General features: G+C 55.2%; 1 protein-coding gene across 1 annotated transcript in view; it reads right to left on the reverse strand.

Moving 5' to 3' along the window:
• PLCG1 (phospholipase C gamma 1) overlaps positions 1-21,967 on the reverse strand; it is a 37,966-nt gene that overhangs the window by 7,971 nt on the left and 8,028 nt on the right. The window contains exons 3-21 of the mRNA XM_054723633.1: positions 7,766-7,918; positions 7,562-7,655; positions 7,378-7,425; positions 5,223-5,307; positions 5,047-5,130; positions 4,789-4,823; positions 4,528-4,600; positions 4,320-4,421; positions 3,980-4,098; positions 3,810-3,895; positions 3,616-3,736; positions 2,634-2,802; positions 2,367-2,489; positions 2,177-2,278; positions 1,909-2,096; positions 1,477-1,677; positions 1,282-1,401; positions 1,021-1,201; positions 172-249 (exon numbers count right to left, since the gene is read on the reverse strand). Of these exons, the coding sequence (XP_054579608.1) occupies positions 172-249; positions 1,021-1,201; positions 1,282-1,401; positions 1,477-1,677; positions 1,909-2,096; positions 2,177-2,278; positions 2,367-2,489; positions 2,634-2,802; positions 3,616-3,736; positions 3,810-3,895; positions 3,980-4,098; positions 4,320-4,421; positions 4,528-4,600; positions 4,789-4,823; positions 5,047-5,130; positions 5,223-5,307; positions 7,378-7,425; positions 7,562-7,655; positions 7,766-7,918 (2,162 nt within the window). The remainder of the gene's footprint in view (positions 1-171; positions 250-1,020; positions 1,202-1,281; positions 1,402-1,476; positions 1,678-1,908; positions 2,097-2,176; positions 2,279-2,366; positions 2,490-2,633; positions 2,803-3,615; positions 3,737-3,809; positions 3,896-3,979; positions 4,099-4,319; positions 4,422-4,527; positions 4,601-4,788; positions 4,824-5,046; positions 5,131-5,222; positions 5,308-7,377; positions 7,426-7,561; positions 7,656-7,765; positions 7,919-21,967) is intronic.

The following is a 21,967-nucleotide window of genomic DNA, read 5'->3' on the forward strand; positions in this document are numbered from 1 at the left end:
GAGCTGTGGCCACACACCAACCACACATCTCTCACAACCTCTCAGGCCTCGGAAAACCACAAACACCACTTCTCCACAAAGACCACAGATGGGCTCTGAGCAGAGAAATGTAAGCCCCAAGCAGTTGGGGACTATCCCCAGCTTCCTGTGCCCACAGGCCCAAGGCTGTACCTTAAAAGTCGGCATAGGGTTTGCCTCCACATAAAAGCCAGGGTTGCGTCCCTCATACAGGGCTCCATAGTCAGGCTCCTAGAAAGGTGACAGAAAGGGACACGTTAACACCCAGAGACGAAAGGGGTGCTGGCTGCCACATGCCCCTTTCCTAGGGCAGCTGGTCACTAAGTCTGCCCTCTTCACTGGCGCCTGGTCTTCCTACCTCAGTGGGCATGGCCTCACCCCTTCCTCTCTCCACGATCTTAGCTTGAGACCCACCCCATTAGCGAGCTCTCTGCAGCAGAGCTGTTCGGCAGTTCCCTCACTCACTGCTGAGCCTGGCCCCCAGCACACTCCTCTCCATCACCCCAGCTCCAGTGGATGGCAGTCTTCTCCCTAGCCAACCGCGTCACTGATGACAAGAGTCTCAAGTAGATCTCCCGTCCCAGACTCCTTCCTTTTATCCAAGGCCATGACCCTGGTCCAGAACCCTCCCTGTCGCTGCACCATCAGATCCTGCCTTTTCACCAGTCTCCTCCCCCTGGAGCTCTGTTCTCCACGATTCCACTTCTGTAGCCTACTCTCTCCTGCCCCAGGAACATTCTAGTCCACACCCAGCTGGATAAGCCCCCAGCCTCGGGCCCATCCTCTCCCTGTGTGGACTCCAGGACCTCCTCACCCACAACCTGGCCCACAGGGACCTCTGTTTGAATGGCTGTCCCCCAACTCATCAGCCTAACTTGTGCCCAGTCCTGCCCCACACATCTGGATTATCCCGACTGGTAGATTCTGGGCCGCCCAGCAGCGAGCCCGGGAGGGTCATGCTGGTCTCTCCCCTGCCTGCTGCAGCCCTCAACCGGTCCTCACAGCTGTGCCTATCTTCTCCAGTGCCTCCTCATTGATGGGATAGCGCAGCTTCATCTTTCGATACAGCGGATGCTTCTCATAGTAGCTGATGAGGTCGACGAGGCTGTCAAACTCTGAGTTGCCCAGCATCACCGTCTGGCCCTCCTGCTGGACGCGGCAATGCTTGATCTTGCCTTCAGCCCTTGACAAGGACAGAACAGTCACACAGGGGACCAGCTGCAGGCCAGCACCACCTCCAGCATCCCAGGCCACACGCCTCACCGGAAGGAGATGGCGTAGGAGTTGGGCTCATTCCGTTTCCGCACCAGGAAGGCCCCATCACGGGGGACGCGCATCAGCATGTGCTCAGCCTGCGCTCTGGTCAGGCTCGCGTGGTACCATCTGAGGACAGGCCTGAGTCAGGACCCCTCCCTCCATCACCACTCAGGTCCCACCCGCCCCCATCCCCGCCCTCACTCTTTGCTTTCGTGGGCATTGGTCTGGGGGACAGGCTCCGAGAGGCGCATCTCAAATTCATTGCAGCGCAGGGGCACCTGCTGGTAGTGCGTGATGAGGTCATAGAGTGAGTCAAATACAAGGTTGTCTGTCAAGAAGAACTTGGGGGTCCCAGCATCCTGCCGGGAGTGGATCCGGCAGTGTTGGACCTTCCCGTTCCGCCTGAGGGAAGAGGGGAAGCAGTGAGCACAGGCCCGAGTCCCAAAGAGGCATCAAATCTCAGAGCGGGGACAGGGCAGCCCTGCAGGAGGGAGGCTTCTAACTGGATAAGTGTGAGCGAGCTTGTGGGCGAGATTAAATGTTTCCCCTGAAAGCCTGGAAGGAAAGAAAATGAATCACAGCTGCCTCAGGGTGGTGCTGCACCCATGTGCACAAGCACAGGGAGGGGGTTACCAGAAAGAGAGGGTGTAGTCGCCAACGAAGGTCTCGCTCTCGCGCACTAGGAAGGAGCCATCGGGGGCCCCGGTCTCAATGCAGTACTCGGTCAGCAGGCGCTCGGCGATGTGCCGCCCGTCCCGTCCTGCCCCAAGCTTCCCGTGGAACCACTTCTCATTGGAGTGCAGCTCTGTGCTGCCACTGGCCTGCACGGGGGAGGACGACAGCAAAGACACTCAGTGACTCTGAGCCCAGCCCAGCCCCCAGCCCTGGGCTGGCCCCTCACCTCCTTGGGCTCTTCCTCATCCTCATTGCCCTGGTCACTGCTGGTCTCCTCAGAGTAGTAGATCTTGCTGCTGGTCAGAACAAAGTAGTGGGGATACCACTCCTGGAAGAGACGGTAGTGGGGCCGTGACAGGGTGCTCCCACCACCTGTCCCACCCCGCCCAGCCCGGCCCGGCCAGTTCTGCCCTCACGTGGTTCACGGGGTCTTCCAGGTAGAGGATGCCATTCTTGATGGAGTTGCTGATGTCGTTCTCAGAGTACATCACAGATGAAGGCACCTCTTCATAGGCACTGCCCTCAGCCAGCTTCTTGTGCTGTGGGTAGCAGGCCAGGATATGGCAGTGCCAGCCGGAGTCCCAGAGCCCCACTGCCTCACCTAGGCCCCAGACCAGCAGCTGGACCAATGACCGTAGAGAGGTGCTGAGCAGGGGGCCGGCCCACCAGCCCATCACCCCTACCTTGATAAGGATCTTCCTCTTGAGCTGGTTGGGTGAAGGGAGCCCGTCAGCGGCAATGTCCACGGGCTTGGTGAGGAGTGTGTCCCCGAGCACTTTCTTGAAGTACTGGGCCATGTTCCTCTGCTGAGCAATGCTGCAGTGGTCCTCGATGGACAGGATAACCGGGTACCTGCAGGGTAGCGGGCCAGGTGGTGGGAGCACCCTGTTACGACTCTGGTCTCTTCCAGAAGTGGTATCCCCACTACTTCGTTCTGACACAGAACCTACAGTTGGTTCTGCAGAGTCAAGTCTCAGTCCAAACAGCCCTCACAGTGAGGTGTTAGGAGCCAAGGGCCTGGGGTCCCATTTACAGGGAGCTATCCCAGGGAGGAGGCGGGTTCTGGCCACTGGAAGGGTGGAGGGGTGCTAAAGGGGCACCTTGGGGACTCGGATCTGCCACAATCCCATGAGTTGGTCCCACGGTGGAGGCTGCCCCAGCGAGAGAGATCCCACACCAAAGGGGTGAGGAAAGAGGAGAAGCAGCCTCCAAATTCAGCTACTGGGGGACCCTGGTGATTCCTTCAGTGAGGAGGCAGAGACCAGTGCCCTGGTCACTGCGATCTCCTCCCAGAGCCCATCCCACAGGGACCACAGGTGAGGTGAATAGGAATTGTAGAATGGGACATGGGACAAAGACAATTTTCTGGGCTGTGAAGGGAAGAGTTGGCAGGACAATGGTCAGGATTAAGGAAGTATCTTTTTTAAGGACAGGAAGAGTTTGACTGTGTTCCACAACCTAAAGAGAAGGACCCACGAAAGAGGGGACAAGGATGCAGGAAACAGGGAGTTCCGTGGGAAGCAATGGCTCGCGCAAGCAGCAGGAGAGGAAGGATGGAGATTAAAGGCAGGTGAAATGGGGACAGGGCCTTTGAGGGGGTCCTCTGCCTTTTGCCATAGGAGAGAGCTGAAACCCAGCTGAGCCAGGGTCCCTACCCACACTCACTCTGAGGCCACGAAGGCGTGCTCCTTGATGGTGTGCAGGACGTCTGAGAACTTGATCTTGGTTGTAAGAGTGTGTCCATGGTAAATGACTGGCATCCCATCCGGGCCATCCCAGCAGTCCACTGGGGAGCAACATGAGTACCGTCAAGTGGGCAGGCCTCCCATCCTCCTCCCCCAGCCCTGGCCCCAACGCACATTCAATACAGCGACAGCCCATGCGCAGGCAGCGAGCGTAGGCTTCCAGGGAGGACTCGCTGGAGAACTGGTCCCCGGTCAGGTACCTAGATGGGGAAGGAAAGGCAGGGTGGTCAGGTGAGTCCCACCCTCCCCAGGTCGGGCTGGGTGGGGCCAAGGGTGCCGCTCACGTGTTGTGCGAGGAGGAGATCCAGTAGTGGGAGAGAGGGTTGTTCATGGTGTCCGGGCACACTGCATCCAGCTGCGAGTTCCACACACTGTTCTCCTTGGAGAACAGGAAGGTGACAAACTGTCCAAGAACACATGGGGGAAGGAAAGAGAAACTGAGCCCCAGGCCTAGCCCACTGGTGGTGGAAGCAGAGAGGGTGCTCAATCTCAAGTGGGGTGGGCAAGGTAGACAGTGAGGGGAACAAGGTGGCACCCCTAAGGCAGATCAGCTCCTGGAAACCTGGTGGGGTTCTGGTCAGCCCGACCCATCTCTCTGACAGAGAGGTGGAAGGCAGGCCTCACCTCCTCCAGGGAGAAGTATGGCTCCTCAATCTCTCTCAAGGGGTCTCGGAGGAAGTCGAGCATGAACTCCTGCACCTGGAGTCGGTCGACAGCCCACAGCTCCTGATGGGGGTGGGCAAGGTGGGGCACATGAGAGGCTCCAGTCAGTGATGAGCCCAGCCCCCTTCAGCTGGGAACCCTGGCCCAGTCCCAGCCCAGCCCAGCATACCGCCTGGTACTCGAGGAGGAACTGCTGGAACTCCGGAAGGGACATTCGGCAGAGCTCCGGCCGCTCCCCTGCCCTGCAGGAGAGAAGGGAAATGCCTGGCGGCCAGCTGGCTCGCATGGTCCACAGACAATAAGGGGCCCCTTGGAAGGCAGAGCCCAGCTCCCAGCCAGCACAGCTGCCAAGAATGATCCAATATGGCTCACCCCCTCCCACTGCCTTCCACTTGCATAAGGAACCCCACCTCCCCACTTCAAACCAAACCTTGGGGCGCAGGCTTCCAAGAAGGGGAGGTCCATCTGCAGGAGACAGAACCTGGTCAGAGTGGGAGCCCTGGGAGGCCATGTGGGAAAGGGGCTCTCAGAAAGAAAAGCTGGGGTGACAGATGGGGGTAGGCCTCAAGAGAAGAGCTGGAGAAATGGCACCCAAAAGCCCCCAAGCAGGGCAGCAGGGCTGACGCAAGCAGGGCTGGGACAGGAGAGCAGGGGCAAGGGCCGTGGGAGGGCAGGTAGCTTCATGCACCGTCTTCTGGTCGCTGTACATGAGGCTGCGGTACACCTGAGCAAACTGCCCATAAGTGATATCGCTGCTGCGCAGCTCCAGGTCCTGCAAGGTACACCACAGGATTCTGGTCAGCCCCACTGGCCATGGCTCCCGGCCTCCCCCACCCACCCGCAGATAGCCCAGGAGGCCCTTACCGTCAGCCGCTCTCGGAGGGAGCGCATGTTGGGGACCCGGTAGTTGACCTGGGACAGCATATTCTTCAGGTCCTTGGCTGATATACTAAAGAAACATGAACATCTCCAGTGGCCTCACCCAACCTCTCATGACCTCTGACCTGTAGGCTGAATCCACCTGGGACTAGACAGGTAAACAGCACTACTCTGAGACTTGAAGTCCTGAGGATGAGGCTGGATCAGAGCCCTTTCTCTCAGTTTGGTTTCCTCATCTGAGCAAAGAAAAGCCCAGTGTTCTGGCAAGGAAGGAGTGACCAGTCTCAGTAAAGTGAGGCCCTCCTCTCACCAGCCCTGATCCAGCCCGTACCTCTGGACCCCAGCTCTCTGGCTCCCATCTGGACAGAGCGGGGCAGTCAGATGCTGCAGGTCCAGCTCATGCAGCCTCTCCCTCCCCCTCCCCGCCTCCGCCTCTAAGGGGAAGTTCAGCAGTGCCTCCAACACCACCCCAGGGATGCTGGGAGTTTGAGCCTCCGCACGGGCACTGGGGGGACTTAAGGGGAGGTCACTCAATCAAATACCACTGCCGGTGACTTGGCACCCTCTTAGGCCTGACGGGAAGCATCCCCTGCCCTCCAGGGGTGCCCTGCCAGGAAGTGGGGCTAGAGGATACTGCCGGGCCTAGAACAGGATGGAGAAGATGGGGGAAAGGCTTTCTCTCCTGGGAGGATGGCAACCACTCTTCTTCCTGCTCAAGAGCCTGGCAGTCAGCACCCAAACTCCCGAGCGAATCCAGCTCTGTACTGAGGGGTTCGGTCTGCCACCATCAAGTGCTGTTCAGAAGCACTGGCCCTGTGTAGATGCCAGCTGTCTGACCCTGTCACCAGGAGGTAGGCCGTCAGGATCCTCACTTCGCAGGTAAGAAACTTGCTGCATCACTCCACATTCGCTCTGTGGACTCTGCCATCAGCATTGCAAGCAGGCTGTTCTCTCTCTCACCCAAAACACATGTCTTACCCCTGTATACCGCTCTAGCTACTGCCCACCCCCTTGCCTGCTCCCCTTCACAGCAATGCCTTAAAGGAGCCATCCATTCCCTGAACCCTCTCCATTGCCTGTCTCAAGGTCACCACAACCTCTGTGCTATGAAGTCCAAGCTGATCTCCCTGGGCCTCCATCTTCACCACACCTGGAGGCCTGGCACAGCTGACTGCTCCCTCTCCTTGGGCTTCCAGAACCGGGCCCCCTCTTACCTCACAAGCTGCTACATCGCTTGGCAAGTTCATTACCTCTCCAATCCCCAATACCCAAGCAGCCTGGGACCAGCCACTGGCCCTCTTCCCTTTTCTTGTTACACTTACCCCCAGGTGATTCTAGCCTCATGGCCTTCCTATCATCTAAATGCTCCCCAGGTTAACATCTCCACCCCAGCTTCTTCCCTACACTCCATTTGCCCACTTACCTACTAATGTCGCTACCTGAACATCTAAGGGCATCATGGAACTTCACACACCCCAATGAACTGGTGAGCCCCCAAATGTGCTCCTCCCAGGCTTCCCATCTGTCAAGGGCAGCTCTGCCTTTCCAGATTCTCAGGCCAAAAAGCTGTGACCCTCGACTCCTCTTTTTCTCACACCCACAAGTCCCACGTCCGCCCTGACCCAAGCCCTCCCCCGATCTTTCACCCACAGTGCTAGAGTTGCTGCCCTGGACTCTCCACTAGCAGCCAGCAAGCCTGTGTAAGTGAATTCGGGTCATGTCTCTTTTCCTCCCTGGCTTCCCGTCTCTCACAGAAACAGTCATGACCTGGTCTTTGTCCCCCATCTCTCCTTGGCCCCTCTGGCTATCACACTATAGCTTTAAAGTACCCCCTGCACACATTACAAGCCACCTGGCCTCTTTCCAGGACGCCCAGAGCAAGCTCTGCACTTCCTGTCTCTGCCTAAAGCGGCAGGGCACATGGCTTCTTGTCCCTGGCCTCTCTTGGCAGCTTGCACCATGGCCACCAGAGGGCTTTCTGCAGGAAGCTACTTGTGCCAGAACCACCTGCCAACCCCTAGCCCCTTGGAGGCAGGTCCCCTGAGTCCTCTGGTTCTTCAGGCAGCTGCCCTGAGGCATGGTTACTGTTATGGGTGCCCCAGCTCACCCTGCTGGGCTAGAGCCACAGCTCAGGACCTACCGATCCTCACGATTCCGATCCACCGAGTAGAACTGCTTCCGCAGCCACCTGGAGGGAGAAGCCTGCAGTGAGAGCCACTTCTCCAGCCAGGGCCAGGCCCAGGGAGGTCAGCAGGCTGTCCCTGCCCTGCTCCCTAGATCCCAACGCCCCCAACTCTAACCACAGGGTCAGGGGTGGTTCTTACCTCTCAATCTGCAGGGGTGTGGCTGCCTGCAATGTGTCCTCCATCAGCCAAGTCAAGCCCTTGATCCACATGTTCACTTCATCCTCAGATGTAGCTGTGAGGGGTGAACAGCTGAACTGAAGACACATACCACCCACGGAGCCAGAGACCAGGGGACATTCCCCTTAACTATTCCCCTGTCTCCGCCAGCCCCTCAACTCCCACCTTGCAGACTGAGGGTCTTCAGGCGGAATTCCATCCCATACAGGATGACAAAGCAGTGTGATTGATCCGGTCGGAAAGCAGGGTCCTCTTGATAGCGATCAAAGTCCCGTGAAGTCTTCCCTGGGCGGATCTCCTTGATTTCTCGAATGTCAACTAGGAAGGTAGAGAAGAGGTCAAGGTCAGGCTGGGGTCTCTGAGACTTAGCACTGAAACAAGGGCAACCTGGTTTCCTCACTTAATACCACACTCTCCCTCAGGGAGGGACCACAGAGAGACTCCCCTCCTGGAGGGGCAGACAGCTGGGTGACGAGAGCTGAGGTGCACCTAAGCATACCTCTGCTCAAAGCTGAGAGGTCTGAGTGAGCTGTCTGGGGGAGAGGGAGCTTGGTCCCGTGTACCTTTCCCTTGCTAAGAATACATCAGGTTACTCTGACCTGAAAAAAAGCTGGAACCTAGAAAGAGAAACAGGCTGTTCTGTGAGGACCATTTCCTTACACAAAGTACACAAACCAAATTGCACAGTCCCTTGGGGAGGGCGGGGCTGGGCAGGATCAGGCCCAAAGAACTGGTGCACCCCTGAAATGGCCGACCCTCTGAAGTCACCCACAAGCGAATGTCAGCAAGAGGCCTCGTCCCCCAAAGCAGCAGCTGTCCATGGGGTGTTTCCTATCCTGGCTATCAGGCTGTGCACGCTCCTACCCTAACACAGCACAGATGGGGAGCATAGGCCTGAATGGCAGACACCTGCCTCGGCTGCTAATCCAGAGATGATGTTGAGTGACTCGTGCCCTTCAGTCTCAGTTTCACCATGTATAAAGAAAGGGCTAGACTGCGCTTCTCTAGAAGGCAGAGTGGTAGAAAACCATTCATGGGCTCTGGGCTGGAACCCAGCTCAGGTCATATTAGCTGTGTGACCTCAGCAGAGTGACAACTGCCTGACCCCACTGCTGCATCGTTGGGAACACAGTTACCAATAACGGCATCATGAGGATGATGGTAAGATCAAAAGTATTGAGAGCTCAAGTACCCAGCCCTGTAGGCAGCGTGGCAGGAGCTCATCCAGTGCCCACTCCTTCACCAAAATCAGCTCAGGCACAGAGGTTCTGAACCCAGGCCTGGAGAATGCTGCCCAGCCACACACCCACTCTACCCTGGTGTTAGCTGGGGCCCTGGACAGAAAGCAGACTTACCAGCCAGATAAAGGGACTTAGGGAGGATCAGGTCACGTGAAAGAAGCCTGGCTTTCTGAGCACTCCCTTAGAGCCCCTCTCTCCAAATGCGCTCAGCCCAGACAGGCCTGGAAGATGTGGGGCCAGGAGCAGTGCCAACATGCTGCCTGGCCAGCCTCCACCCCAGGAGCCCTCCCAGCCCAAACTGCACACCACCGGCTGGAATGTCCCAAGGGGCCAAATCCCCAGGCTCTTTCCCTGTCCCTCTAGCCACAGCTGGGGTACATCCATCTCACCTTGAACAGTATGGCAAGGCTTCTGGTCCCAACCCCAGCTCCCTCTCCACACATTACTGGTTCTACCGGCCTGCTCCATGTCCTCAGCAAGCCCCTCGGGCCTGGTTCTACAGCTGAAAGCCCTGACTTTCCCGCCGGCTGCCCTGGCCCCAGTTCTCACCAATGAGCCATCCTTCTTGAGTCTTCAGAATTTTTACAGAACATTGTTCTCTGGTCCCTCCCCAAGTTGCTCACTAAGGAGAACATGCTTCTTTTCTGGCCTTTAAGGCCCTTCATCATGGGGCTCACTGATTTACCCCCCAGCTTCTGTCTTCCCATCTTCTCTACTCCAGCCAAAATAAGCTGGGCCAATGGAAAGAACAGCCAGCACCTTCCTGTCCCCCATTTCATCTTGGTTCCCAGCCAGGGACTGTCTATCTCCCGGACTCCAATTCTACCAAGACCCAACTTGGAAACGCCTTCATGCAGTGGCCATACCCTTGACCCCCAGTGGCACTATGCATATACACACCTCATCTCCCCGTAGGCCAGGCAGTGCTTGCTCAATGACCAAGTGAACAAATGAAAAAGACAGTCACACAGGTGGGGGGAGGGGCAACAAAATGGGGGTGGCTTTTTTAAATTAGGAGTCATACTCAGGTAGAAACAGGGAGGGGGAAAATTGAGTCACAAAGACCCAGCCCAGAAAGATAGTTTCCAGGGATGGAAGGAGGAGCTGAACAGGGGAAATGCCCAGATGAGAAACTGCAGAACCACCACAAAATCTGCCCTTTGAAATAGAAACCAGCATGCTTTTCCGGTGCAAAGCTGCTGTCATCCTCCCACATCTCTGATAGAGGCACAAAACCTCACACACACAAATGCATGTAGGACAAGGCCTGTGTGGTGCATACCTGGGCCCTTCCTCTCAGCCCCTCCCTTCAGTACATAGTAGTCACAGCGTGACAGCTAGGAGGTCAGTACGAAGCCTACTGCTGGGCTACATGCAGCCACCCCACACGCGTGCACATGTGCACAACACACTGATGGACGGTAGCCATGAGTGAACCCCAGCCATGCCCTGTGCCCCTGGGCTCACTTCCATTGAGAGCAGGCTGGAGGCAGAACAGGCTCCCACTCAAGACAGGTAGGCACAGAGCAGCTCCAAGCCAGGTGTCCAAGTCTCCCAAGCTCCTGTTGGCACATCTGGTCCCTCGTACTTCCTTCATAACGAGGTGCCAGCCTGGTACTGATGCCCTCCAAGGCCATCAAGCCAACAGCAGGCTGAAAGGACACAACACTAGAGTGAGGCACCCTTCTAGGTTCTTAAAAGCGACATCCTGTGCGATCTCAGGCCTCCCTTCCTTCTGCCTCCCAGAACAAATAGAGCTGGGTCCCCTTTCTTGAGAGAACCAGGTCCGGTCCCCCAGGGACTGTCATCATGGAGAGGAGACTCCCTGGGTCGGACACAGCCTTGGCCCTACTTTGGGGGGTTGGGGGCTGGGCCACAGTCAGTCTGGGTCACACCTGCAGTGGGACAGGAAGAGACCCTACCAGGGGTCAGGAGGGAAACTGCTTAGAGGAGCAGGAGAACAGCAGCACCCTATTCCCAGAGACCCATAACCCAGCATTCATACCCACTCAGAACCACAGGAGAACACGCTCGGGGGATCACGAGGGAAAAGAAAAGCCAAAGGCACTCAGAGGTCCCTGCTAAGGCTGGAGATGGGAGGGAGACCGGTATCTCTGTCAGGACAAGGGCTCTAAGTTCAGATCAGTGCATGCAGATGTGGCCCAGGCCAGAAGCTGCTTCCTGAGCCTGCAACAGCCACAGCACCCCACCTGCTCACGCACCAACAGTCTGAGGCATGTGCATACCACCACCTCTCATAGGGTGGGGTACCAGAATGAGAGACTAACAGATCTGAAATCACAAAGACCAAGTTTCAAGTCCCATTTCCAAGCTCATAGTTTGGGCTTTAGACACGTCGGCTCTCCTCTCTAGTAAGCCATGGATAAAGGGAAGGCTATAGTGGGGATGGGCCTGCCAAAAACCCTTCACATGCAGACAGACTGCTACACCGAGAGCCATATGGGATAGTCAGCCTTAATCTGCCCTGACTGCCTTGGATTGTTTTCTGTTGTGGTCTTTATGCAGAAGGAAGTGGCTCACAGCCTCGAGGCAGGGGCTCTAAGCACTGAATTTGCTTGATGATCTCCTCTCTTGGCCCAGGGATAGGCTCCTTGCCTGAGACCACAGAGACTATAGGCCAGCAGTTACTCAAAGCCGTGCCCAGGTCATGCAGACCTGAAGAGCAAATATCTCCTGCATATACAAGCAATGGCAGTCACTTTCTCTTTAAGAGCCTCACGTTCCTCATCTGAGCCACAGAACTGACCCCAAGCACTCAGGGAGCTGTTCAGCTAGATAGCAACAAAGGGCAATGCTGCTCAGGACCAGCTCAGGACTTGCCTCCACAGGAGAGTAGGTCTCTACCCCTCGGACGGACAGTACCCGCTGTCCTGAGTGGGGGAAGAGAGGGTGCTGTGAAGGGACAAGCTAACTGGCAGGCAGCCAGTCTGGAGCCTGGGAAGGGTAGAGGACAATGAGCACAGAGGACCTGCCTGTGCTCAGTCCCTCTGAAGGTAGGGCTACTTCCTGTCTTGGAATCCTGCTCCCCACCCACTCCCAGACATTAGGCCAACCCACAAGGGCCCCACCAGCTCTGCTCCTGCCCAGGGCTTCTGGACAGCAACTGCAGGGCTGTGCTGGAGCAGCATTCCTGTTGACCAGACAGAGTCCCCGGACAAGAATCCCAAGGAAGAGAAAGGGGTGGCAAAGGTGGGACACCAAGATTTTTAGGGCTCCTCCATGAGCTTAGCCCCAGAAAGCCAGCCCGTGCTCATTGCAGAAACATGGCTTCACCCTGACCATGGTGGGCTGTGGGAGAGGGTGTCCAGAATCACATCCAAGACCCTAAGTTAGATCCCAGCTTCTTGATCGGGAACCCATGTCCTAGGGTCCCCTGCTCTCAATTGAGGCCACTTTCCAAATGGTCCATCAGGCAAGGAAGACGTATGAAGAGAGCCATGAGCAAAACCTCCACCTCTGAGCCTCTTTCCTCATCTGCAAAATGGGATCAGCACTCCTGGCACCTTCATGGGCTGCTGTGAGAGGTCAGTGCGATGACAGACACAGAGTGATCTCACCAGGAAGGGACGGGAGAACATACCGAAAATTAAAACCCCCAAATGAAGATATTTCCAAGAAAACCACCATGACAAACAACAACCACCAACCAAACAACAACACACACACACAGAAGGAAATGACACAGATTTCTGCACATGAAACATGATTTTAGTGCAAGTTTCTTGAGTTTTCCCTTTATAGGGTAAAGTAATTGTACCTGTGAGTTAACTGATGTAAACTATAATAGAAACTGTTCACATTAAAATGCAAGTAAATATATTTTGCAACTTAAAAATATCACAACTCATGATAAATATGAAGGTTCTTTTTAAAACCTGACTGTCTGACAGAGGTAAGGGTATATTAACCCAGACAGGTCCCTTCACTCTGGGGGTTGTCAGTATACCCACCTGTGGGACCTGAACATCTGACCAGTCCTGCAGAGGGCACTGGAGGAAAGTGGGGAAAGCCCAGCCCTTCTAAAAAGAGTGGAAATCCAATCAAGGCAACGAAACGCAGAGCCCAGCCTCACACGGGCTCCCAGCCCTCCTCCTTACCTCTGAGCCTGTGCCCGAGCCAGGGCCACCACCGCACCTGACTCTGGCAGGCCCAGGCCAGCGCACACTCAGTGCCCATGACTCTGTCACACCATCTAGTGCTTCCTGGTGTCTTGGCCACTGTCCTGTGTGCTCACCAAGGAAGAAACCACTTTGGGCTCTTCCCTCCATTCCCCAAACCCAGGTCCTGGTGAGGCCTCAAAATGCTTTGCAGAGTGCTTAGAAGCAAGAATGACACCCGAGGGTTAGATTCCAGAGCTAATTACCTATGAAGCAGCAAAGACCCCAGGTACTCAAAGATGGTATGAGGGATGAAGAGGTGGTGATGGGGGGGGGGGGGGGGGGGGCGGGACACCAAAGCCTGAGGAGCTACATTAAATATGCAAATGCAGTGGTCAGTGAGGTGACTCTGGGGGCAGGAAAAAGGACCAGGCACAGCTGGGGGGATGTGGCCTCTGGGGCCAGTGTAGTCGGGAACAATGGAAGGTCCCCGCACAAAGGCTCCTACAGCCAGTGGGAACCATGGGAAGCCAATGGAGCTATGAGGCAGCCGGAACAGAAGAGGCAGGGCTCCTTTTTTTTTTTTTTTTTAATATACTTCTTTATTGATTTCAGAGAGGAAGGGAGAAGGAGAGAGAGATAGAAACATCAGTGATGAGCATCATTGATCGGCTGCCTCCTGCACGCCCCCTACTGGGGATCGAGCCCACAACCCAGGCATGTGCCCTTGGCCGGAATCGAACCTGGGACCCTTCAATCCGCAGGCTGACGCTGTATCCACTGAGCTAAGCTGGCTAGGGCTCCTTTTTTTTTTTTTTTTTAACTTTAGTTCAATATCTTTTTAAAAAATATATATTTTTATTGATTTCAGAGAGGAAGAAAAAGGGGGGGGGGGGAGAGAGAGAGAAACATCAATAGAAAGATAGAAACATCAATGAGAGAGAGTCATTGATTGGCTGCCTCCTGCATGCCCCACAATGGGGATGGAGCCAGCAACCCGGGCATGTGCCCTTGCCTGAAATCGAACCCGGGACCCTTCAGTCCACAGGCCAACACTCTATCCACTGAGCCAAACCGGCTAGGGCGTGGCAGGGCTCCTTGAGCACCACACCCTGCTTAGCCAAGGCCACCAGGGGATTCAGAAGAGTGGGTCCCAGGGGTCAGGAGAGGTGTGCACATCTTCCCAGAAATGCTCTCATCAATCACCTTCTCCACGCACAGTCTGTGCAAACAGATGGGCCATTCCCAGTACCCCCACCCTTCAAGTCAGCCTACCACTTCATCACCCTCCAAAGAAACTATATGCCAAGCACATGAGAGAGCACAAATGGAGCTTATCCTTCTCCCCCAGAGAATGCTGAGATGCAGAAAGGAAGCCTCAAGGGGAAGTGACTGTCCTCTGGCCAATTCCTGGCCCTGCACCTCTGCCACCAGTACACTCAAAGGTTCAAAGGTACCATCACGGCGGCTCCCCCAGGGTAGGGCAGGCACCTGAGAGCCTCTTCACAGGGAACCAGGGGCAAAGGGGCTGTGTACCCCAGGACACCTGTCCTAGCCAGGAATATCAGCTTCAAACAGAGCCTTCACAGCTCTAAAGGCAAAAGATGGAGGTGGCCAAAGAGGACACAGACAGAACCTGGGCACAGGAGGCAAAGAAACCTGATGCTGCAGGCCAGGTGCCTGGGATGGCCAGCAGTTTCCCAGATGTCTGCCCACTGAATACCACAGCCTCCAGGAGTGAGAGGTCCCCTCCCCTTCCTACCTTACAACAGAAACAGATGCAGCTCCCAGCAAAAGCAGAGGCTATCTACCTCGATTTTACAAATGAGAATCCAGGCTCAGAGACCCAGGATCACAGGATTGCGCACCAAGAGGAAGGAGGTACAGCAGTTGCCTTCAAAGCCAACTAGCAGTGGGGAGAGGAACAGAGCCCCTTCCCAGGATGCACACAGGAAGACCCTAGCCGAATCCTGCAGCCTAAGTATACCAGGGACAGAGGTCAGCATCTGCCCCTGGCTGGAGTTTCTTCAGTCACTATTCCCTCAACACCTGACTGAGGAGGGCTGCCAGGCCTGACTCAGCATCCGGCTCTCTCCCACCTTGATAAACAGGAAAAGGCTATTCAGTCAGCTGGACGGAGGACTGTGGATCCTCCTACATGGAACGCTGCACCCCTATCTACTAACTGCCTCAGGCCACAGCTGTAAAGGACCCTCACCAGTACAGAATGTTATCTAGAGTCTAGATTTTAGGTGAAGCTCCTCTTTGGAGCCATGAGGAAATGGATACTCCACATGGTAGCTCTTGGCAGAACTGGACCATCTGAAGTGACTCCACAGCAGCCACCATACCTGAGAAGCAGCGCGAGTCTTCACACCTTCCAGGCAGCAGCCCTCTTTCCTAGGGTGCTAGATGAAGCCCACCCATTCTGGAGGTAGGCACAGTATGCCCAAGCCCCAAAGGAAGAAGGGAAAGGAGGCCCCACCCAGAAAACTAAAAGCTAAGAGAGAGAGCTGAGCAGTTGTCTATTAGTATTATTCATTCATTCCATCATCTGATCAAACACCTACTCACTCCGGGCCAGGCCCTGGGCTGGGTCCTGGCTAAATGGAAATCAATAAGGCACTGGAGTTCCTGCCTCTGAGAAAGTCCCTACCTGGTGGAGGAAACAGGGGAAGCAGGGAATTATGAGGTCGTGCCAAGAGTGGAACAACAGGGAGACCCAGGTCTCTGGTGCTGAGAGCCCAGAGAAAGTGAGCAGTTCTACTTGGACAGTCTCAGACTGCTGCAAAGACAGGGTAGAGGGCTGGCCTGCCCATGTCACGCAGAGGGCCAGAGCATCATTGCAGTAGCTTGGTTGTTCGGGTCACAGGACGTTTGTTCAGAGTTCTGTGGATGAGAGGGGAGAAAAAGGGGCCTACCTGGCCTGCAACACCACCGCATAAGGGAAAACAACTGTAAGGGTAAGTGTAGCAAGAACCAAGGACTTGTATGCATGTATATAAGCATAACCAATGGACACAGACACCAGGGGGGTGAGGGCATGAATGGGGGGGGCGGGGCAATGGGGGGATAAGGACACATATGTAATACCTTAATCAATAAAAATAAATAATAAAATTTAAAAAACAAAAAGAAGGGACTTGTCCCAATTTTTCTGCCCAAGAGACTAGATGACCCCCCCAGGCGGCCCATTGCCCATGGGTCAACCTCAGGGCTGACAGAGGTCCTGTACACTTTGACTCTGCCTCCCCTGCAGGCTGATGCTGCCTAAATTCTAGATGGCCTATCTGCCAGGCCCCCACCGCAGAAGAGAGGCCGAGGGCCTAGCAGGGTCAGGTGCCAGAGCTGTCCAGGATCTCAAAGGGCCCAATGAAACCCTCCCCGCCCCCCAATATATTCAAGCCACCTGGAGAACCAGAGTGCTCAGCTTAAGTCACTTTTTTATCCTCTTCTTTCCAGAAACTCAGAGCACTCAACACAGCTAACTGTGCCTTCCATCTTGCTGGAAGCTCTGCTCTTGACTGCTCTCCCTCACAAGCTCTCCTGATTTTCCATCTTCTCCTTAGGCTCCAGGCCTATCCCCATCACATGCAGGCCAAGGTATTCTCCTCTCCTGATGCTCTACCTTGTTCCTAGTCAGTGTCACCCACAGCTTTAATTATCTCCTAGCACAGGTAATTCACAAACACAGCTCTATCCAAGTTCTGGACTACAAGCTTCAGGCCCACCCATCTAACTGCCTACTTGCCATCTCCACCTCAAAGAAACCCCTCTAAACCAGCGGTCACCAACCTTTCAGACCTCACGGACCACTAGTGGTCCTCGGACTACTGGTTGGCGACTGCCGCTCTAAACCAAACACTGTTTTCTCTCACCAAAACCCTCTCGCCACAACTCTTGGGTCAGCTAACATCATTACCTTCAAATAAGTGCATAAACTAGAAACTTTAGAATCATCCTTAATATCTCCTTTTCTCTCACACCCCTCTCTCCCAATCTAATCCGTGAACAAGTCCTACTGGCTTTATTTATTATTCACAACTATATTTACTGAGCACCAGATGAGTGGTAACTGTTCTTTAAAGCAATTTCACTGACAGTCAATACTCTCCACTGGACTGTAAGTTCCTTGAGGGCATGGACCATGCTGTCAGCTTCAATACCCCGATGCCTTGCAAGAAATGGGATGAGTTAGGAGAAGAAAAAATCTGGGGCCTCCCTCCCTCAAGGAAACAATAGGGGCCTCTGACTGGGGTCTCAGTGACAGGGACTGACGTGAGGGGACAGCAGAGCCCTCCTCTTGTGGAACTTGCTGGGCCCGATGCATTCATTCTCAGCACCCAGCCCTGGCTCCTCTTTGGTTTCTGTGTTACCACCACCATGAGCCCTGCTCCCTCTTGGGAGGAGATGTGGGGCAGCCTTTAAACCCCAACAGAGTCAAACTTGACTAGGAAGTTGGGGATGTTCTAAATCAGGGGTGGGGAATGACTGGCCTGCAGGCCAAATAAAGCCAGCGAAATCATTTGGTCTGGCCCTGCCAAGGCATTAGGGATGAGTTAATTAAATGTTTGACCAAATACAGCAAGCTAATTTTTAAGTTTATAATATTATATGGCCTGAGAATCCTATATAATAAAACCCTAATATGCAAAACGATCGAATGGCAGAATGATCGGTCGCTATGATGTGCACTGGCCACCAGGGGGCAGACGCTCAACGCAGGAGCTGCCCCTGGGTGGTCAGTGCACTCCCACAGGGGGAGTGCAGAAGCTGGGCTCACAGCTGGCGAGCGCAGCAGCGGTGGTGGGAGCCTCCCCCACCTCTGTGGCAACGCCAAGGACCCCTTGGGAGATGTCCAACTGCTGGCTTAGGCCCGCTTCCCCTGTGGGACATCCCCTGAGGGGTCCCAGACTGCAAGAGGGTGCAGTCGGGCTGAGGGACACCCCCCAACCATGCATAAATGTCATGCACCAGGCCTCTAGTGATGTTATAAATATCCAAATGGCCCTTGACAGAAAAAAGGTTTCCCACCCCTGTAATCAATACATATAAAAAGCCAGCGACTGGAACACTGTAACGTCTGGAATGACCAGAGGCTATGATGCCCACTGTGGCCAGCGAACCTGGCCACTAGGGGGTGGGGCTGGCTGGCCAATCTCCCGTGGCCCCTCCCCCTGGCCAGCCCCACTCCAAATCGGCCTCTTCCACCCCAATCAAGGGCAGAGCAGCGGCCAACACCCCCAGGGCACCTGCCCACCACCAGCCCTGCCCCCAAACGCCTCACTTACCCCAGTAGGGGGAAGAGCTGGCTAGCCAACCTCCTGCAGCCCCTCCCCCTGCCCAGCCCCACCCCAGATCGGCCCCCCCCCACCCCGATTAGGGGCCGACCGGCCAACCACCTGTGGCCCCATCCCCGATCAGCTCCCACCATCCTGATCAGGGTGGGCCAGCCGGCCAACCTCCCACCTTCTCCTCCTCCCGACAGGCTCGGCCCCCACCCATGCATGAATTTGTGCACTGGGCCTCTAGTCTAAGTAATGAAAGGAGTCACCCTCAGAGGTCTGCTCACTAGGACACCCACTCCTGCCACTCCCGGAGATGCTTGGCCCAGCCGCTCCTCAGCATCTGGCCACACTCCCTTTGGGCCATGCCAGCCAAAGCCAAGCCACTCTCCTTGTCCTCCTTTTGCTTCCTGGGGAGGCGAGGCCCCAGTGCTTGTCTAGACTCTGACCTCACTCTGATGTGACAAAGAACCCACCCACTCATTGCCTCTCCCCACAGGAAGCCCAGCTCTGATTCTTAGGGATGGCCTCCCCTTCCTTATTTGAATTTCCTAGTTCTACCATTTTAAGACAGTACTTGATCTCACCTCTACTAGCACGCATCCTAGGATAGCTGCCTCTCTGCCTCCCACCACCACCTGCAGAGCCTCACCCTTCCAGTGTGGGCCAGTCTCAGGCCAGGAACCAGGACAACCTCGAGAGAGCAGTGCAGGCCCGACGCTCTGTTCTCACTGGAGGGGGTACTCTCTGTATATTACTGCTGGCCTCAAGGCCCTAAGGAACACCCCTCACCAAGTGACATACGCTCCCTTTTCTAATCTCCTTGGTAGATATGTTAAGAGCTCCCCAGAAAAGTCACAGTCCCATTTAGGAACCGACAAGTGAACATAAAGCATCTTATACCCAAATATTGTTGTGGGTGGAGAAAGTGACTAGGGTAGGAAGAACAATGCCTCCAAACAGCTGGACTATCAGGTGCAAGGAGGGGAAGTGGTCTGCAGAGCCTCAGAGAGAGACCCACCACCCCCACCCACTCTTGTCACTGCCCAATCTCCCAGCTGACCTCCTGCCCCCAAGTGGGCTGAGAAGCCTTTTAGGCCTGTGGCCAACTCCTCCCCTCCTTCCTAGGATTAGTCACTCCATGAACACTCGGGGCCTGAGGCTAGAGTCAATCAATCCCATGGGGTTAGAATTCCCCCACCACACACCCACACCACCAGAGTCCCAGTGTGGCCGATGCCTTACTCCCCCACTGACAAGGCCAAGCCAAGGACACTGTGACCTGGGGGCATCCCTTAAACAACTACTTCCCTCAGGACATTTCAGCTCAGCCATATCCCCAGGTGTCCAAGAAAACAGGAAGCCAACCCCAAAGTAGACGTCCCACCCCGACTGAGTTAGAATTAGATCTCACACAAACAAGTGGCCAAGCTCGCTGTGGCCCATCCCCTCACCAGTCTGGTCAGTTGTTTGCTGCCAGGCCCTGAGTTTCGGTCAGACCATTCACTCCTCATCGTGCCCACACCTTGCTCCCAGGCCCCTCACGACCTTTGCAAAGATCCTCTAATTGATGTTGGTGTGCCAGCCAGTAGGGGAAAGAGCCGCCAGGGCAGGATGGGCTGCTGCAGAGAGAACAGATTCTGTCTGGACCCTTGGGTTCAGCCCATCACACTTCAGGCACGACTGCCTCCCACCAGCCCTAGGCTTTCACGGTTTTCTGCTTGTTCCAGATCAAAGCTTCCCAGGATCAAGGACTGGGTCACCTCCTTTTCTTGCTTCCTAACCCCAGCCTCCTCTGTGCCAGGCCTGGGCTCAGCAAAGGAGATGCCAGTCTTTTGCAAGAGAAGAGCCCCGCCCCATTTATTCTGCATCCTGAGTCTTGCAAGGCCAGGGCCACCTGCCAACACCGGGAAGGGCCCGGAAGGAAGCAGCAGAGCCTATACACAAAGCCTACATGTGGGCTATAAAAAGGAGCCCTCCCAGAATGGGCCCGGTTCCTAGGAGGTGACGAGTGGGGAGAGCGCTAGTACTTGTGCCTGGGCACACAGCCACTGCAGCCTCTCAAAGGCTGGCCAAGCACCACCTCGAAAGGAATGAGTCTTACAAGGAGGGAGGAAGAATATTAACAGCTGAGCCAGGAACGTAAGCAGAGATTCTCCGAACCCCATCTCACGGGATCACAGCCTCCCCCAAAGCAACTAACTCCACCTTCCTTATTGCCCTTCCCCCCCACTCCAGAGTATTCTGGGACCAGGCCTTCTCATGCCTCTTTCCCTCTCCTCTGGGCACTGAAGTTCCCTCTGAGGTCCCAACACACCAGCAAAGGAGCTCTGGGAGCTATGATCAGAGGTTCTAATTCTGGGGTGATAGCAGGAAGCTGTGGCCACAACAGACTAGACTCAGGGGCAGCTCAATAGGGGCACGTGTGTTGGGTTGAATGTAGGGAGGTGACAGGCAAGGGCACAGCTGTAATACCTAAGCCTGAACACAAGATACCTATTTCAAAGACCCCAGCCAAAGCAGCCTCTTGACCCACACGGGCAGCCGTCTCCTCTGCCACAGCAGCACAGCTGCCCTCACGGCACCCTGGCCCAGTCACAGAAATTCATCCCTCTCCAGCCTAGTCTGCCCAGGTGTTCAGGCTCTGCACCAGAGGGCTGACCCAGAGCTACTGAGACCGCTCTCAGGGACAGTAGTGTGGCTTGTCATGGACATGCAGCAAAAGGGACAAATGAGCCCTGGCTGCTGTCACCCCAAGATTGGAGGCTGTGCTTCATCCCAGCACACCCTCACCTCTCCTGACAAAGGCCTCTGGCTTGTTCCCTTCACAGCACTCCCCACACCCTGGAATTATTTTTTCTGCCTCGCTGTTTGTCCTTTCTGGCTGCATCCACCATAACCTTTTTATGGTCACTACTGGACTCCATGGTGTGTGGCATGTCAGCAAATGCCAGAGTCCAAAGCTAGGGAAGCACAAGTGGGGGTCTCGCTTGTTCAGTGTGCCACGGAGGCACAAGAGAGCTGGGTTTTTCTCCTCTTTTTCTTTTTTACAGAAAGCATGCCAGGCTAGAGACCTACGGCCACCAACAAGTCATAAGGTAGAGTAATCACGTCCACACACAGAGTAGGGCCACAATGTGAGACAAATGCAGGAACACATGGATGAAGGCATGCATGTGAGCTTGTCACCAGGGGTCCTGAAAAGGCCCTCCTTAGAGCACCCAGGTCCTCATTTCCCTGGCAGAGGCTCAGGTACAGCAGTCACCATGAGCCAGTAAGAACAAGTCAGAGTGAGGCTCTTCTATCCCCCCACCTCAAATCAGGGGCTTCCTTACCCCCTGCAGGAGTGGGAAAGCATCTCTCTGGGGCGCTGTCAGGAGATGAGGACAGCAGAGGATCTAGACAGAAGCATGGAGTCCAGTTTGTCCAGAGAAGCCTAAGCTGGTCAAACCAATCTGACTGGAGGGCAGAATAGATATCAGTTCTGTCCACATTAAAAAACAAACAAATAAAAAATCACAAAACTATGGCCCAGCCGGTGTGGCTCAGTGGTTGAGTGTCAACCTATGAGCCAGGAGATCAGTTTGGTTCCCAGTCAAGGCACATGCCTGGGATGTGGGCTCAATCCCCAGTAGAGGGCATGCAGGAGGCAGCCAATCAATGATTCTCTCTCATCATTGATGTTTTAATCTCTCCCTCTCCCTTCATCCCTGAAATCAATAA

This window comes from Eptesicus fuscus, chromosome 12 (assembly GCF_027574615.1).
Source record: "Eptesicus fuscus isolate TK198812 chromosome 12, DD_ASM_mEF_20220401, whole genome shotgun sequence".
NCBI lineage: Eukaryota > Metazoa > Chordata > Mammalia > Chiroptera > Vespertilionidae > Eptesicus > Eptesicus fuscus.